At 60.9% G+C, this 17020-nt stretch overlaps 5 protein-coding genes across 5 annotated transcripts; all 5 read left to right on the forward strand.

The window, feature by feature from the left end:
• Positions 1 to 224: 224 nt before the first annotated feature.
• Positions 225 to 2053, forward strand: SPSK_00750 (translation initiation factor 3 subunit D; the record flags this gene model as incomplete). The annotated part of the gene is made up of 2 exons (XM_016727698.1): positions 225 to 426; positions 501 to 2053. 2 exons carry the CDS (start codon positions 225 to 227, stop codon positions 2051 to 2053), a joined length of 1755 nt encoding a protein of 584 aa, XP_016584281.1.
• A 385-nt stretch (positions 2054 to 2438) lies between these two features.
• On the forward strand, positions 2439 to 4159 carry SPSK_00760 (uncharacterized protein; the record flags this gene model as incomplete). The annotated part of the gene is made up of 2 exons (XM_016727708.1): positions 2439 to 3125; positions 3485 to 4159. 2 exons carry the CDS (start codon positions 2439 to 2441, stop codon positions 4157 to 4159), a joined length of 1362 nt encoding a protein of 453 aa, XP_016584282.1.
• A 446-nt stretch (positions 4160 to 4605) lies between these two features.
• On the forward strand, positions 4606 to 8538 carry SPSK_00666 (snf2 family helicase; the record flags this gene model as incomplete). Its single annotated transcript, XM_016727616.1, has 1 exon — positions 4606 to 8538. The coding sequence occupies one exon, from the start codon at positions 4606 to 4608 to the stop codon at positions 8536 to 8538; it is 3933 nt and encodes a 1310-aa protein (XP_016584283.1).
• A 2732-nt stretch (positions 8539 to 11270) lies between these two features.
• On the forward strand, positions 11271 to 11687 carry SPSK_00928 (uncharacterized protein; the record flags this gene model as incomplete). The annotated part of the gene is made up of 1 exon (XM_016727870.1): positions 11271 to 11687. One exon carries the CDS (start codon positions 11271 to 11273, stop codon positions 11685 to 11687), a length of 417 nt encoding a protein of 138 aa, XP_016584284.1.
• A 1867-nt stretch (positions 11688 to 13554) lies between these two features.
• On the forward strand, positions 13555 to 16587 carry SPSK_00686 (uncharacterized protein; the record flags this gene model as incomplete). Its single annotated transcript, XM_016727636.1, has 1 exon — positions 13555 to 16587. One exon carries the CDS (start codon positions 13555 to 13557, stop codon positions 16585 to 16587), a length of 3033 nt encoding a protein of 1010 aa, XP_016584285.1.
• Between the last annotated feature and the right edge of the window lie 433 nt (positions 16588 to 17020).

Below are 17020 nucleotides of genomic sequence, written 5' to 3' on the forward strand. Positions count from 1 at the left end.
ACTACCCTGCCTGCCTGCCAGCTGGCACCAGCTGCAAGTGACCCACTTTTCGTACCCCGCCCTCCCACAAACGACCCAAACTTTTTTCGTGGTGTTCCTTTTCCCAATTTTTTCGCCCAAGGTGTAGTTGTATTTACGGCGACCGATTATCACAGACGACGAACCCCCCGATTCTGATTCACGATTCCACCTTCGTCGACACACCTCCTTGTATCGACACCACAATGGAGTCTCTCTCGCAAATCATCGCCGCTCTGCCGGACGGTGACGGCTGGGGCCCGCCGGTCTCGACCGAGTCGACGCTCAACGGCGTCCCCTATGCGCCGTTCTCCAAGGGCGACAAGCTGGGCCGCATGGCCGACTGGACCGTTGACGGCAAGGACGCTGGCCGCGGCGGCCGCCAGCAATACAATCGCTACAACAGAGGTGAGTCCGCACGAATCCTAGTAGCGTATGGCCTAACATTTGAACACAGCTGACGTTTCCCCCCCACCCCTCAGATCAACAAGTGTACGGTGCCGGTACCGTCTCGCTGTTTTCCGCACCGCCCGCCGAAGACGAGGGCACTTTCTCCGTTGTCAGCAACGTCCGCGACACCGGCAAGACGAGATTTGGCCGCGGTGGCGCCGTGTTCACGCGCGGCGGCCGCGGCGGTGCTGCACGGGGCGGCCGTGGCCAGGACGCTCGCGGCGCGCGCACGGCGCTGACGGCCCGCGGTGGTCGGGTGGGTGGCGCAGCGGGCGGCAGCGCGGCGGGCGGTGCAGCGGGTGCACGGGGCGGTGCGTCGAACCGTGGGCGGCGGTTCGGCTGGAAGGACTACGACAAGCCGCAGCGCAACCGCGACGCGTCGGTCAACATCAAGGCCGACTGGCACCTGATGGAGGAGATTGACTACAACCGGCTCAGCAAGCTGAACCTGGACGCGGACGACGGCGAGGACCTGGACTCGTTTGGGTTCCTGTACTACTACGACCGCGCCTTTGACAAGCCACCGGTGGCCAAGTCGAGCGAGCGCAAGCTGACGGCGCTGGACCGCGCGGCGTACAACGTGACGACGTCGTCGGACCCGGTGATCCAGGAGATGGCCGACAAGGGCGAGGCGACCATCTTTGCGACGGACAGCATCCTGTCGATGCTCATGTGCGCGCCGCGCTCGGTGTACCCGTGGGACCTGGTGATTGTGCGGCAGGGTGGCAAGATTTTCTTGGACAAGCGCGACAACGCGGCGCTGGACATGGTGACGGTCAACGAGAACGCGGCCGACGCGCCGCTCGAGGCGGCCGACGGCAGCAAGGACACGGTCAACCAGCCGGGCGCGCTGGCCGAGGAGGCCACGTACATCAACCACAACTTTGCCAACCAGGTCGTGCTCGAGAGCAACGCCGCCAGCGGCAAGGTGCAGATGGCGCACGCCAACCCCTTCTACAACGCCTCGGAGGAGACGGAGCCGCCGGCGTCCAAGGCCTACAAATACCGCCGCTTCGACCTGTCGACCAACGACGAGGACCCCGTGTACCTGGTGGTGCGCACGGAGCTCGACGCCGTGCAGAAGAACGCGACCAACGGCGAGGACCAGTTTTTGAGCGTCAAGGCGCTCAACGAGTTTGACAGCAAGGCGCAGGGCTCGGGCGGCGCGCTCGACTGGCGCACCAAGCTGGCCACGCAGCGCGGCGCCGTCGTCGCCACCGAGATGAAGAACAACTCGTGCAAGCTCGCCCGCTGGACCGTGCAGAGCATCCTGGCCAAGGCCGACGTCATGAAGGTCGGCTTCGTGTCGCGCGCCAACCCCAAGACCAACGATAAGCACGTGATCCTGGGCGTCGTCGGCTGGAAGCCGCGCGACTTTGCCGGCCAGATGAACCTGAGCCTGTCCAACGGCTGGGGCATCGTGCGCACCATTGCCGACATGTGCCACAAGCAGGGCGACGGCCGCTACGTCCTGGTCAAGGACCCCAACAAGTCCATCCTGCGCCTGTACCAAGTGCCGGCCGGCAGCTTCGACGAGGACGAGGAGGACGAGGAGGACGCCGCCGAGGAGGCGGAGGAGGAGTAGACAGGGACGCGCAGTGGTCTTGCTTTTCCCATTTATGTTCTGTCGTGTCGTCAGTCCTTGCATCTTCGGGATCGGAACGGTCGGGCAAAAAGTTTTTAATTTTCCAAGTCCTTATGTAGAACGTTGTGAATTTACGAGCGTACACGTGAGAATAAGACATGACGGAGCAACAGTGTGGCACACGTGAAAGTGAGGCAGATTGGTATGTGTACGTCGTAGATGGCTGTTGGTTGTGCATTCTGTAGTGGTGATTCGATACAGTGCGCATACAGTGCACAGTGTGAAATATCACTGTTGGGTCCTCTAATAATTGGCGTAGCCATCGACCTTCGACTCCGTCGATTTCTCCATCCACAACGGCACGGCAGCACGTCCACCCACCGTCATGCCCACAACCCCCATAGCGGCCACACCGCCCATCCAGCTGTACGCCGAACTGCTCGTCAACATCCGCCAAGTGTCTGTTTCGGTGTCGTTTGCGGGACCAATCGAGGCGCGGCAGACAACGGCCGAGGTGCTGCCGGATGGCGTGACGTTGCGAGTGCGACGGCGTGGCAAAGACGATGGAGACCAGCAAACTGCCGTGCTGACCCTGCCCGGCCGAGTGGCCGTGACGGCGGCCGGTGCACAGCTTCCCGTACCAGGCCCGGCGCTGGCGTCGGGGTACGTCGCGTGGCGGCTGCCTTTGCAGGGACCGACGACACAAAACGGGCAGACCGACGACACGGATCTGGCGCCGTGGTCAGCACCCGACTTGTCGCTTGGGTCGTCTGTGCGCTGCCGTGGATGTTCTGCCGAACTGGTCGCCGCCCACCGCATCCAGGCGTGGAAAGACCTGCCGAGCGACAACTGGGCGGAGATGATGGAGTTTTGGCACTGTCACAAGCCGGATGTGAAGGAAACGGAAACAGCAGGCGGGCCGGGTGCGGCTGCAAAGAATGGCGTCGACACCGGCACTGGTCTTGCCAACCGTGGGTACGGGGCCAACAGCACCATCTCGGCGGACGCGGGCGTGGGGTTTGTGGACCTGACGACGCTGCTCGTTTCCGAGGTCGACTGTCACGGAGTTTTGGTGAGTCGTTTCTTTCTTCAATTTTGCACTTTTTGTGTTGAGTTGCCGTGTCCCCCATACGTGGGCATCAAGAAGGCGGCCAAGCTGAGCTCTGCTCGTTCGATAGCATGCCCACCGATACAAATGCCCTAGAGCAAACTCTTTGCGGACGGCGTCACCTGCCACCCTTCCATGATTCAGTGTTTCTCATCAGAAGCATCGGCCAGAGAATGACGGCATGGAGGCGCTCGTTCGTTTTCCTCACCATGCCCTCTCTGTGCCCGCCAAACATACAGGGCAATGCACAGGGAGGTGACGAGGGACATGTCACGACGCAAACCCGTCCAAGTGAATGAATGCATACCGCTAACATCCCGCAGTTCTCCGAGTCCACCGTCGACAAGGCCTCGTCTCGTCTCGAGGTACTGTCCACCGTCCAGACCGCCGCCACAAACGCAGCAGCCACGACAGCCAACACGGTCGCCGCTCCACGCGGTCTCAGCGTCTTTTGTGCTGCGTGTCGTGCCCAGGTCGGCTACTTTACTCTACGGCAGCAGTCGATACACCTCTTCAAGTGGCAGGTGCAGGTCGCTACGACTGGCCAGCAAGGGCAGCCCACGATTGCCGACTGTGTAGCAGCAACGCTCGTGGCAACGATCCAGCGGACGGGCTCGTCCAAGTCGCTGATCTTGCCCATCTACGAACTCGAGGGACGTGTTCTGGGAACAGAAGACAGAGAAAATGTTCTCCAAGTCTGGGTGCTCAACGGCAGCATTGTGTATTCATCGGGGAGGTCACGAAGCCCGTCCACCCCCACGCCATCCCGCGCCGTCAAGCTGCTCTACAAGCACATCCCCCGCGCCGAGGCGGATACCATTCTGGAAAGCCTGAATTCGGACGTGCAAGAGATCAACTTGCCGCGAGAGACGATCGGGGCGGTGACCGAGTTGCTGGAGTCAAGCACACAGCTTCTACCAGCACGAGACCGAGATTTTAAAGAATGGAGGATTGGTGTACTGGACCGTTGGGATCCGAGGAGGCAATCCAATGGATAGTAGAGCATAGACACCAACGTACATCATGACAAAAGAAATACAATCAAGGTATTTTGTTCGTAACCGTATGGCCCTGCCAACAGTGTTTACAGTGGATGCCCCTGTATTTCCAGCGGACAAGTCACACCATTGCATCCGCTAATATTATTATTCAGCGAGGGTGCTCCACTTATTCTAGGCACCGCACGACGTCCCAGCTGGGCCAGCCTTGCGAAATGGGAAGCCGCTAGTGGTCAGCCTCTTTCCCCATTTTATTCGTCGTTTCTCAATATCAAACATCAACGCCGCCGACGGGGTAAATAGGGAAATACGGACATTTCACGCTGACGCACCGATATTCCCCAGACTCGCCTGACTCACCTCGGACTAGCGGCATGTGAGACGGTCTCGGCGTCCTACGGCTTCTGCCTGCCTTTTTAGTATTATTCAACTCCTTCTCTCCCGCCATGGACATCCCATTGTCGGCGTACATTGCCGCGGGCAGCTTTACGGTGCCCCTGGACGGCGCTGATATAGTGGCACCGGACCAGTGGCTGATGGTCCAGCCGGAGGACGCCAAGGGCAGCAGTGCTGAAGGTGCGAGCACACTTCCCCATGACACGACGCTGGCCCTCTTGAAGCTGCCGGCGCTAGCGCCCAGCGTCCGCCCACTCCTGCACCGGTGGATCCGGATTGCCTTTCGGGGCGCAAAGACGGCGGACGGTGCAGCTGCGACGTCCCTCGGCATCTGTCGCCTCTACGTTCTACCCGATGACGCGTACCGCCGGCTGGTGCCACGGTCGGACATCAAGGTGCGGCGTGACCTACAACGCCTGCTGAACGGGCTGGACTACGCGGACGCGGGCTGGCGGGGCGTCGCGACGGCGTCGCCCCTCCTTGTGCACGATGCGCGGGTCAGGGTACGGCAGGATGACGACGACGACGACAACGACGACGATGACGGCGGGGCCACGACCCTCCTGCAAATGTTCAACACGATCCCGTCGCCGCAGCCACGGGTCGACCTGGTCCACGACGAGTCGTACCAGCGTGTGATGGATGCACTGATGACGAGCCGGGTGCCCGGGCTGAAGGAGACGACGACGTTGTACGGGCACCAGATGCGGTCGGCGGCGGTGATGCTGCAGAGGGAGCTGCAGCCGGGGCGCGTGGTGGATCCGCGGCTGCTGCGGTTGCGGGAGCAGTCCGAGCAACCCGAGCCAGAGCGAAGTGAGGACCAAAGAAACGAGCGAAGCGAGGACCAAAAAGACAACACTTGGTACTACGACGACGTCACTGGCGAGGTATTGCGAACGGCGCGGCTCTACGACGGCGTGTCGGGCGGCATCCTGGCCGAGGAGATGGGCACCGGCAAGACGCTGATCTGTCTGGCACTGATTTTGGCGACGCGGGCGTTCCCAGCAGAGCTGCCGGGCGTGTACGACCATCGCGTGAGCGAAGCGAGCGAGGACGACAACAGAAGGAAAGGGCCACGGTCGCTGGGCGACATGGCCGCCACGATCGTGTCACGCCAGTCGGTGCCGTGGAAGTTGTACTTGGCCGACACGGAGGCCAACGCAGACGAGTTCCGCCACTGCATCGCGGCCATCCAGCGCAACCCAGCGATGTACGTACTGCCACGCTTCAAGGCGACAGCGCGGGACAGTCCGCGGGCGTCGACGTCGTCGTTTTCTCCGGCGTCGTCGACGCCCATCACGCTGAGCAGCTGCAGCCTGGTGCTGGTCCCTGCCAACCTGGTGCGCCAGTGGGAGGAAGAGATTGCCAAACACACGCAGGGCCTCAACGTGCTCGTCGTGGCCGGTCAACGTGCACCTGTCCCGACGACCGAGCAAATTCTGGAGGCGGACGTCCTGCTGTTCTCGATCCCCCGCTTCGAGAAACTCGTGCACGACCGCGAGGTCACACGTGCCGGCTATGAACTGCGCTCCCCGCTGGCCGCTGTCCACTTTAAGCGAGTCATTGTCGACGAGGGCCACCGCCTGGGTAACGCCAAGATGGGCCGCAAGAGCAACCTGCTGCTAGTCCTGGACTGCCTGCAGGTGTCGGCACGATGGATCGTCACGGGCACGCCGTCGACTGGCCTGTTTGGCGTGGAGCAGCAGCAGTCGGATGGCGTCGAATCCGTGCCCCCCTCGCCGCCCGGGACGCCCTCCACGCCCTCCACGCCCGCCACGGCCGCCGCGCTGCAAGAGCGCAAAGACCTCGAGCGCATTGGCGCCATGGCCAGTCTGTACCTGCGCGTGCGCCCGTGGGCCAACACCATCCGCGAGGTCGGCGGGCATACCACGGTGGGCATGGCCGTCGGCGACGCCCCCGCCGACTGGGCCGTGTATGTCATGCAGCCGCACCACAGCAACCGCAGCAGCGGCGGCCGCCGCGACGGCCTGCGCGCCACCCTCGACTCGCTCATCATTCGGCACCGCACGTCCGAGGTGGGGGCGCTCTTGCCGGCCGTGGACGAGCGCGTCGTCGTGCTGGACGGCTCGTACCAGGACCGGCTGTGTCTCAACCTCTTCTCGATGATGATTGTCTTCAACGCCGTCCAGTCGCAGCGCACCGACCAGGACTACTTTTTCCATCCGCGCCAGCGCGGCGCCCTCCTGCGGCTGCTCAGCAACATCCGCCAGGCCACCTTCTTTGGCGCCAATTTCTATTCGGCCGCCGAGATCGCCACCGCCCTCGAGACGGCCGAGACGTTTCTGGAGGACCGCAAGGTGCCCATCAGCGACGCCGACGAGCAGCTGTTGCGACAGGCCATTACCTTTGGCCACGTCGCCGTCGGCAACCGCTTCAAGCGCCTGGCCGACGCCTGCCACGAAGTGCCCATTTACGTGGCCGACATGCCGGGCGGGGGATCCTTTGCCGCGTCGTGGTCCATTGATGGCGAGGAACCGAGTAGTGAACGTGGTGGTGGAGGTGGAGGGGGCCTCCTCACATGTACGGCCGCACCCATGGTCCGCGCCCTGCAGCAGTACGTCCGCCCGTGCATGGACGCGCCGACGTCACTGCGCGCCATGTTCGACGATGGCCGCTTTGAGCAAAAGGGGCGCGACGTGTTGCGCAAGCAGCAGGAGTCGGCACAGAAGCAGTCAACGTCACGGGCAGGTGGTGGTGTTGCCAACAACGGAAGCACGGCCAGCGGCACCACCGTTGCTTCTGCAAATACTGGGAGCAGCAGCGCGGCACCGGTCAAGGGCGATCCCACGCTCGCCGGCAACACCAAGCTCGGCGAAGACAACCATGCGGGTTCACTCAAGAGACGGTCTTCATCAGGCACGGCCCTGGACCCCATCGCTGTGGACGGCAATGCATCCTCGGCGGACGTGTTTCTCGCGGCGCCCCTGGCCAACACGCGTCTCGTGTCGACGGCGTCGGCCAAGCTGTCGTATCTGCTGGACGCCATTGTGCGCCATCAAGCCGAGGAGCAGATTATTGTCTTCTACGACAACGAGAACGTGGCCTTTTACTTGGCCGAGCATCTGGAGATTTTGCAGATCCAGCACCTGATCTATGCGCGGGGGATTACGGCCGAGCGGAGGGCGCAGTACGTGGCGACATTCAATGGCGATGCGGCGGTGGCGATGGCGACCGGCACGGCGACACCGACGCCAACGTCCTCGCCGTTCCGCGTTCTCTTGATGGACCTCTCGCAGGCCGCGTTCGGCCTCGACATGCGCTCCGCGTCGCGCGTCTACTTTACGTCGCCCGTCCTCAACCCGCAGGTCGAGGCGCAGGCCGTCGGGCGTGTCCGGCGGATCAGCCAGGGGGCCGCCCGGGGTGGTGGCGTGGGCGTCCACGCCAACGGAGAGAGGCGCGTGCTGCATGTCGAAACATTGGTCCTTCGCGACAGCTTGGAGGAGGTGATTGTCGACCGGCGGCACGCGCTGACGCCGGCGGAGCACCGGCGCATCAAGACGCTGCTGGACGACGGGCCCATTTACGAGTGGGTGCGGAATGCACGGGTCGTGCCGATGGCAGGAGACGGGATGGCCGGGGTCGGCGATGGAGCCAGCCACGGCTCGACGAACGCGACGAACAGCGACGTCGCCAACGCGTCCGGTCCGGCCCAGATGGCCCCTCTGCAGACGCCGCAGTTCTTGTTCGGCCGCGGGTCCGGGCGCGTGGTGCACCCCGACGAGGGACTCGTGGTGATGGAGCGGGCGGCCAAAGAGGTCCCGAACCGACCCAAGGTCAACTTCAGCAGCGACAGCACGCTGTCGACCAACGGGCAGCATGAAAACACCGCCAACACCGACGGAGCGCACACCGGCGGGCCGTCGAGCACGACGCCGCACCCCACAGACGGCGACATCGCCTACGAAACACGTAAACCAAAGAAGCGTAAACTGCTGCCCAATGCGCCAGTCAGGTTTGCTTGAAGGAGGGATGCGGTTGCACGACGACGTGGGTAACGTGAAAACAATTTTGCATATTCGTCGTCTTGCTGTTGTGGTCCTACAAACCGCGACCGTGAAGCAGGCCGTGAAGCATGCAGCGAGCGTGTGCCAAAGGAGGTTTTCTGGGTTTCTGGGGACGATCAGCGAAGCCGTTGATCCGTCACGACAGGATACGATGGGATTGCAAAAAAAGGGTATGGTCAGCGGAAGCAAGCACCCCGGACCCAAACCTGGACCCTGAACGGAGCAGTTTATTCCGTGTCAATCCAAAAGACAAGGTGCCAAGCTGACAGTATCTCGACACTATCTGTCTGGTGCCTGGTAATGTCTGTGAGGCGTGTTACACGGTGTCTGCCAGGGCTGAGCCGCCGATGGTGGAAATGAAGGCTGCGAAAAGAGACAGGAGTTGTGGACGTATCGGGATTTTGGCTGGAGTTGCGATTTAGGTTTTGGTTTCTTTCCGTCCGTTCTGCCTTGCTGCCGTTGAAATGGGACGGCGCCACGGATTGCTTTTGGACGCAGTGTATTGCCATTTACGACAGCCTTTTGTTTTTATCTTGTCCGGCCGACCGGCGCCAATATATTTGTGTTACGCACGGGCTGACGGGCAGACTTGTTCTCCCACACCAAGAAGACGATGACAAAAAGACCTCCCTGGCGATGAGATGCAATATTTTCCGCCCTCGGCCTCCCTGGGCTGAGAGATTTGGTGCCTGGCAATGAGCAGACCATCAGACCATCAGACCATCGGACCATCAGGGATAGGCTAATTAGTATCTTCGGACACCGCTTCCCAAGCTCGTCCCTGTCAACGGGCTGAAGAATTTGGGTGTGCGGTGTTGGTGCACGTAACGCGCCGATCCCTTTCATGGTCCCTTGCATGGTGTTTATGGAAAAGTGGGAGCCAAGGAAAGTTGACGACGCAGAAGCAAGGACAGAAAAAAGGACAAACAGCAATTGACTCAAACGGTCAAGACAAACAGCCAACTACAGTTGCGAGACTGTCTCGCCTGTCAGTCGACGGTCGTCGTCGTCGTCGACTCGTCACTCGCCCACGGCAGACCTCCGTTGCACATCGCCCCGCCCGTCCTACACGGAAACGACAAGGACCGAAACGAGGCCGACGGCCCATTGCCGTATTTGGTATGTGCTCTGGCAATAAGCACCGAGTCGTGTGCGTCTTCGTCTTTTCACCCTCCTCGTATCTCGCGTCTCGCGTCTCTCGAGGTGGTAGCACCCGCCATAGGCTCACAGCGGGTCGGTTGTACCAGGGACAGCGGATGAGGGACGCCAATATCGACCTTGTCGTACGGAGCCTGTGGCCAGAGCGGCGATGCTGTGCGGTCCCGCGTTGGTGTTGTTTTGTTTCTACGTTGTTCTGGGTTGGCCAGTCTCGCTCGCGAGAAAGCGACTGTGTTGCGTCGCCAGGCACACCTAGCGACGACTTTGCAGATGGCCAATTCATACGGGCATGAGTTTCTGCTGTGCACGACGCTGTGGTTTTGCGCCGTGCTGCTTTTCCGGAGTGATCTGTGGTGATGCTCTCCCGGGTACAGAAGTACGTATTGGGCCCGTTTCATTGGCTTCCCTACGAGACTGGAATTCCGATAAAGTGGCGTTTTCGCGTAGAGTGCTGCGTTCTGGAGCTCGTTTGAGGAAGGGTTCTGGAAATTTCTCATTTGCCTTTATTCGAGGGACGAGGGAAAGGGTATGGCGTGCAGCTGGGAAGGATCGTCGACAATGTGTCTTGTTTGTGATTTCAGTCGATTTTACAGAACGCAGGGGTGGCAGGCTGGTGGCAGCAAGTGGCAGTGGTGGAGAGGCAGACAGGCAGAGTGGTGAGAGGCCTGCAGACCTGCTAGATTGAAAGGCAAAGTGATCGGCAGCGATCTGGGGACGATCGACAGGACGCATGCCAGCGTTTTGGTGCACACGCTGATGACACTCTCACACCCGACGCGAACGGCACCACGGACTGGCATGCCAACGGAATGTTTCACCATGAGTTTGTCGTGACCGCCAACTGGTGACATCACTGCGGTCCGGTTGGGCAGTCTTGGTGTCCTGTTTGACTGGCTCGACTGGTTCCAGCCATTAAAAAAGACAATCTCGCACGGCACCTGGGCACACATTGCAGTGGATGAGACACAATGGAGCAAACGACGGCCACATCTGTGGGAAACGAGACAGTTGGCAGTAGCGAGGAATGCGGCTAAGAAGGGTAGCTCGGTAGGAGGGAAAAAAGGGAAAGAAGGGGAGGAAGACATAAGAAAGAAAGTGACAGGGCGAGAAAATGTGGAGGACCGGTGGGAGACGAGCTGGGAGACACGGCGGGAACAAGAAATAACGAGAAACGGGAGGCGATCACGAGAGACATACAAGTGTCATGGAGAGCCGGTAATGGAGGTGATGGACAGATGCACAGAGGGCAAGAAAAGGGATTGTCGCGATGGACAAAGACACGCGCCTCGACGAGAGCCTGTTTTCGATGTGGATGTGGATTATACGTCTCGTCGTTTCTTTTCCTCTTGTCCCTTGGTACTTTATTCTGGTCTCTCCTCCCTCGGTACCTTTGTTTCTGTTTCTGTTCTGTTCTTGTTCTGTTCTTGTGTTCTTGTTCTGTTGTTTTCTCTTTTTCTTTTGAGATTCATTTTTTCTGAGTTTCTCTTTTTCTTCTCGTCATCATGACATCGACCATGCCAACAATGCCAACAATGCCAGCGATGCCAGCAACACCCACTGCCGCCGGCCGGAGAGTCCGCCGACAGAACCCGACTGTGCGGCCGTCCGGAACATGGGCATCGACAGCACCCGCATCCCGATTCAAGCCCATGACGATTCGCGTGGTGACATCCGAGGACGAGGCCAGCAGCAGCAGCGACGAGAGCGACCTCACGGATCACGATGTCGACATGGACGGCTTCGACGACGACGATGTCTTTATGCCCATTGTTCAAGCCACGGCCACGGCCGTGCCGGTCAAGACACAACGGGCACAGGCTGCGAGGACGGTCCGGAAGACGGCCAAGCCGGTGTTGTCAGGGGCAATGTCGACGACAACAGGCAGCAGGAGCCGCAATGGCACGGCTTGTCCACAGGAAGAGGCCTTTCCGCCAGCATTGGTTGCGTGAGTTACTTTTGTTTTCTTTATTATTTTCCTTTACTCATGATGTCCCCTTCTGCTTCGTCGTTTGATTTGTTTTCTCTTTACCTCTGCCTGAAGTCCAGGCCTGTCCGATTCGTACATTTGATGCTTCTCTCCATCGTTGTCTGAACACATCCGATTCTGGTACCAGGATCCAGTCATCCACAGCATAACGCCTGCACAATGCGACGTACGCCACTTTGACAACAATGCCCTGCAAATACAACTACATCTGCATCCGGGATGGGACAGGGGTTGTACGGTGGAGGCCATCGTGAGGGGTTCCTGTTGACAGGGGTCTGCCCAACGAGGCTCTTTCAGCGTCTGACTCCGGCGTCACTCAGCCCTCTTTGCCGAGCCTGGCCTCGATGTCTGCCTCCACACCTTGACGCCTTGACACCATTCCGCCATTCCGCCATCGTCGCCCAAGCTTAAAATTTTAAAATTAAAATTGGCTCGGAGCTTTTTTGGGGGAGTGGGTCATTTTCTCTTTGCGCCTCTACACTCAAAGCAACAGCTCTGGCAGCAAAGCAACAGCAACTCAGCTTCTCAGCTTGGCTGCCGGCGTCAATCCCAAAGAGGACGACGTCAAGCGGCAGTGCGGGTCGGTCAGCACAAGGGTTGGAGCGGGAGTGGGAGACGACTAAACAGGAACGAAAGCTGAGAGGTGAGGCGAGGATGGAGACAGAAGACGGGAAGAGAAATCATAAAAAAAAAGAGAAAAAAAGGAAAGAAAAAACAAACGCACAATCAACATCACGAAAAAGAATACCAAAGGACAAAAGGACAAAAGAGACGCCATCCGACAAAAACAACAACATCAACTCTCAGCACGTCTCATCCACTCAGACGCCACAAATCCACCGGCGCATCCTCGATGCAACTGCACTGCATGCAACTGACACAGCACCACCCGCAACCGCTCGCTCCTTGTCGGGGCTGAGTACTTTGTCGTCTGTGTCGTTTGGCAGTGTGCTGTTTTTGGACCTCTGTTTTGGCCCTCTGTTTCGGCCGCCGTTTCTCTTTGCATGCGTCTGCGCCAATGGCTGCCGGCCACTTTTCTCCAATTTAAGATTGCGCTCTTTGGCGGCGGCTTTCTTTGTGAGGCGGCTTCTTTTAGGCGTTCTTCACACTACTTGGCCGTTGTTGACGCCAGCCGTGCACCAGTCAACGGCCGTCCACTTGCGACTTCGCCGTATTACGACCTACGCTGCCCACTTTCTCCAACAATCTTCTCTTTCTCGTCGTCCTCTTCTCGTCCTCTTCTCGTCGTCCTCTTCTCGTCGTCCTCTTCTCGTCGTTCTCTTTTCGTCCTTCTCTCGCTTGTGTCTCTCCAGCTTTCCTCTTCATTGTCTTGCTCTCAGTGAAGACTGGTTTTTTTTTCTATTTCTTTTTTTTTTCCTTCGTTCTTGTTGTCCCTTTTCCTTCATCGTCTCATTCCTTTTTTCTGAAGTCTCTTCTCATCAATAATACGGCAATACGCACGCCAACACCAAAACGGACTCAACCCCACAGCCCACGCAAGTGCTGGCGAGAGTCTAATTTGCGCACTGGCACGTTTTCTGCACATCACTTTGGAATAGGGGGAATACGACACGAGGACGATTGAAGACGAGGAGACGATCAATATTGACTGAAAAGATCGAAAAAAAGAAAAGAAAAAAAATCGACTATGTACTGACTGTCCTCCTTTCAGCTTCTTGCAAGACGATACCGATCTTTGGTATGCGCAGTTTGCCGGTGTTTGCAAACCCAACAACATCAGCTCACAGAACCAGAACGAAGTGAACACCCACAACACCCACAACACCCACTCTGCCCGCTCTGTACCTGCATCAGCTCCACCGCACTACATGCACACTGCTGGCCCGCCATCAACTAGTCTGCCGGCGAGGCTGCCCACGAACCTCATGGCAGACTCGACTGCTGCCTTGCCCGGACGGTTGACGGGCGCACCAGGAGCGTCAACAGGAGTGTCCACAGGAGTGTCAACAGGCGCGTTACCAGGAGCGTCCTCAAATATGTACGCAGGACCGACCCGCCATACTCTTGTCGAGTCGTATGTGCCTGCACCGCTGCGCATCGAGAAGAAGCCGGCGATCCAGACGACTCAAGCACAGACAGCGCAGACAGCAGTCGCACAACCACAGCAGGCGACGATCCAGACAGCAACACCACCCATGCAGTCGACCCAGGATTTTGTGCGCCGCACCGACCGGAGCATGGCCCGCCAGCAAGCCCAGGAGGCCGTGATGCAGCAGCAGCAGCAACAACAACAAAACTACGGCCATCAGCCACAACAGCAGCAGCAGCAGTATGCCCATCAACAACAACAGCAGCAACAGCAGTACGCCCATCAGCAACAGCAGCAGCCACAGTACTCCTTGTACCAACCGCGCCGGCCGGCACCCGCCCACGCCCCTGCCCACCCTCATCCGCACCACAGCCACCTCCGCGGCCCCAACAGCGCTCCCTTCCAGTGGCAGCGCCCGGCCCTCCTCAAGCCGACCAAGGTAGCCCCGGCCCGCCCGCGCGCGCCGGGGGAGATGTTTGCCGCGCTGCCAGGCGAGGTCTTGGAGCTCATTCTGGACGAGCTCAAGAAGTCGCACATGGAGGACGGCCAGAGCTGCGCGACGTGCTGGATGCGCGACGCCTGCGCGATGGCGGTGACGGCGCGCAAGATGCTCAAGTACGCGCGGGTGGCGCTGTACGAGGGCATCGAGCTCGCGGGCGCCGAGGCCGTGCACGCGCGGCACGCGCCCAAGGCGAAGAAGCTCAAGTCGCCAAAGGAGCGAGACGAGGCCGCGCAGCAGCAGGCCCGCCGCCTGCTCGCCGACTCGCGCCTGTCGCTGCTGCTGCGCACGCTGGAGGCGAGCCCGCCGATTGCAGCGATTGTGCGGACGCTGCGCGTGCCGCCAGCCTTTGCGTCCGACGTGCTGCTGACGGCGCCCACGGCGTCCGTGGCACCCGTGGCGGCCGACGCGTACGAGGCCCTTGTCGCGTCCGTGGTGCAGGCGTGCCCCAACCTCGAGCGCGTGCTGGGCTACTACCCGGCCTACGACCACAACGCCGCGCACGGCCGGTACGCCGCGGCCCTGGCCTCGCGCACGCGCCTCAAGGAGATGACCTGGGTGGTGGCCCCGCTGCTGTCGCAGGAGCAGCGCGAGCAGCACGCGCGGGCGCAGCGCGAGCACGATTTGCAGCAGCAGCAGCCGAAGCCGCGCGCCCGCGGCAAGTCGTTTTCGCACATGCGCCGTCCGGTGTTGCTACCGTCGCCGCCCGTGTCGCCGCGCCTGGCCCAGGACGACGGGTTCGCCGAGCGGATGCGGCCGCGCACGGGTTCGCCTGACGCTGATGGGACGCCATTTTCGTCGTCTTCCTCTTCGTCCGCCATCGCCCTCGCGCCGCGCCAGAGCGCCCGCTTCCTCAACCACCACATCCACTGGCAGTACCTGTCGACGCTCGCCGTACACTGCCTCCCCGGCGCCACGCTGACGCCCTCGACGCTGCTGGTCGACGCCCTCATGTACCTGCCGGCCCTGCAGAACCTGTACCTGTCGCATCTGCCCGCCGCCGCGTTCGACGACGCCAGCCTGCTGGCGCTGCCGCCGCTCAAGAAGCTCGCGCTCGTGCACCTGCCCGGCGTCACCGCGCAGGGCCTGTCGACCCTGGCCACGCGCGGCACCAGCCGGTCGCTGACGGACGTGTCGCTCGTCCACGTCGGCGACGCCGGCAACATGCCCAATCTGCCCGCGCTCGCGCGCCTGCTCAGCAAGCTCGACAAGCTGACGTCGCTGTCGCTCGTGCAGGCGCAGGCGCCCGCGCTGCCGTCGGGCGACGTCATCTGGCTGTTTCCCTACCTGGCGTCGCCGTCCCTCGAGAAGCTGCACTGGGACGTGCCGACACCCACGCCTGTGCCAGCGGCAGCGGCAGCGGCAGCGGCAGCGCCCTCCGAGAGCCCCTTTGGTGCGCCCCTGGCCGGAGACGTCGTCCTCGCCCGCAGCATCGCCGCCCAGGGCTTCCCGCGGCTACGCCAGCTGCGCACGCCCAACGACCCAGAGGGCCTCTTCCAGGCGCTGTGCCGGCCGCAGGAGCGCGTCGTTCTCGCCAAAGACCGCTACCGGGGCGCGGGGACTACCTACCCCAGTGCATTCACGTCACCAGCAGGGACCACGTCGACGCCTCCCTCGGCCGCGGGCGGCCACCGCCAACGCGACTCCGAGTCGTCCCTCTTTTCGGCGTCGTTTGGCACGCACTCGCGCACCAACAGCACCGCGTCCTTTACGTTTGGAAAGTCGTCGGCCGCGTCGTCGCCGTCGTCGTCGCCGTCGTCGTCGTCTACGTCGAGTGCGGCGTCGTCCGCCTCGAGCGCGTCCTCCACGGCGTCCGCGCCGCCCACCGCCGAATGGACCTGCACCCACCTGGGCGCGGCCCGCGTGGCCGCCCAGGCGCGCATCGACGCGTCGCGCCGCGCGCCGCGCATGCTCGTGCACGTCACCGACGAGCACGGCCGCCTGGTCGACCAGTACGGGCTGGCCGGGTTTGTCGGGACCGTCGGCAGCCCCATCACGTACCACCTGCTGCCGGACACGGGCGCGTCGGACGAGAAGGGCGGGCTGGTGGACGTGCACGATGTCTTGTGCGGCGGCGGCGCCGGCGGCGGAGGCGCTGCCACCGAGGCTGACGACGCCGTCGCAACAAAGAACAAGACGGACAAGAAAAAGGAGGCCACGTCAGACGCGAACGCCTCCATCGCCGCCTCCGCCTCTTCGACAGAAGGCTGCACGGGCCAGTGGAACGCCAACTGGGAGCTTCCGCAGAAAAAGGACCGCGCGCGCTGGTGGCACACGGAGCGCCCACGGCCGCGCGCGGTGACGTTGTTTTAGGCTGATGGAAGTAACGGAGACCATCTTGTTGCTACGTTGTTGTTGCTACGATAAGTACTAATGAAAGAAGAGGACGACGGGCCACAAAATCTTGAAGCTATGGGCATCTTGACGATTTATGCAAAGCGATTTCTTTGGGTTTACGTTTCTGGTTGATTTTTGTATTACTTCATTACTTTCAGTCACCCCGTCTGTATCTATTAGCATACCCTCGACGCCAAATTAAATTGCAGAATGAAGCAATACTTCAGACGCCAGCACTGTACATAAAGACGTCTACCTCTGTCCGACATACTCCTTTGTCGCGACTGTTGACATCTCCGCCAATCTCCACGGGCTTTCGGCGTTAATTCGCAGTGGACGTCAAGTGTGCTATCCGGCTGATGCCGGCGCCGAATGGCCACTATAACAGCCCAGTACTACTGCGTAATTA

This window comes from Sporothrix schenckii (assembly GCF_000961545.1).
Source record: "Sporothrix schenckii 1099-18 chromosome Unknown Cont48, whole genome shotgun sequence".
In the NCBI taxonomy this organism is placed as follows: Eukaryota; Fungi; Ascomycota; class Sordariomycetes; order Ophiostomatales; family Ophiostomataceae; genus Sporothrix; species Sporothrix schenckii.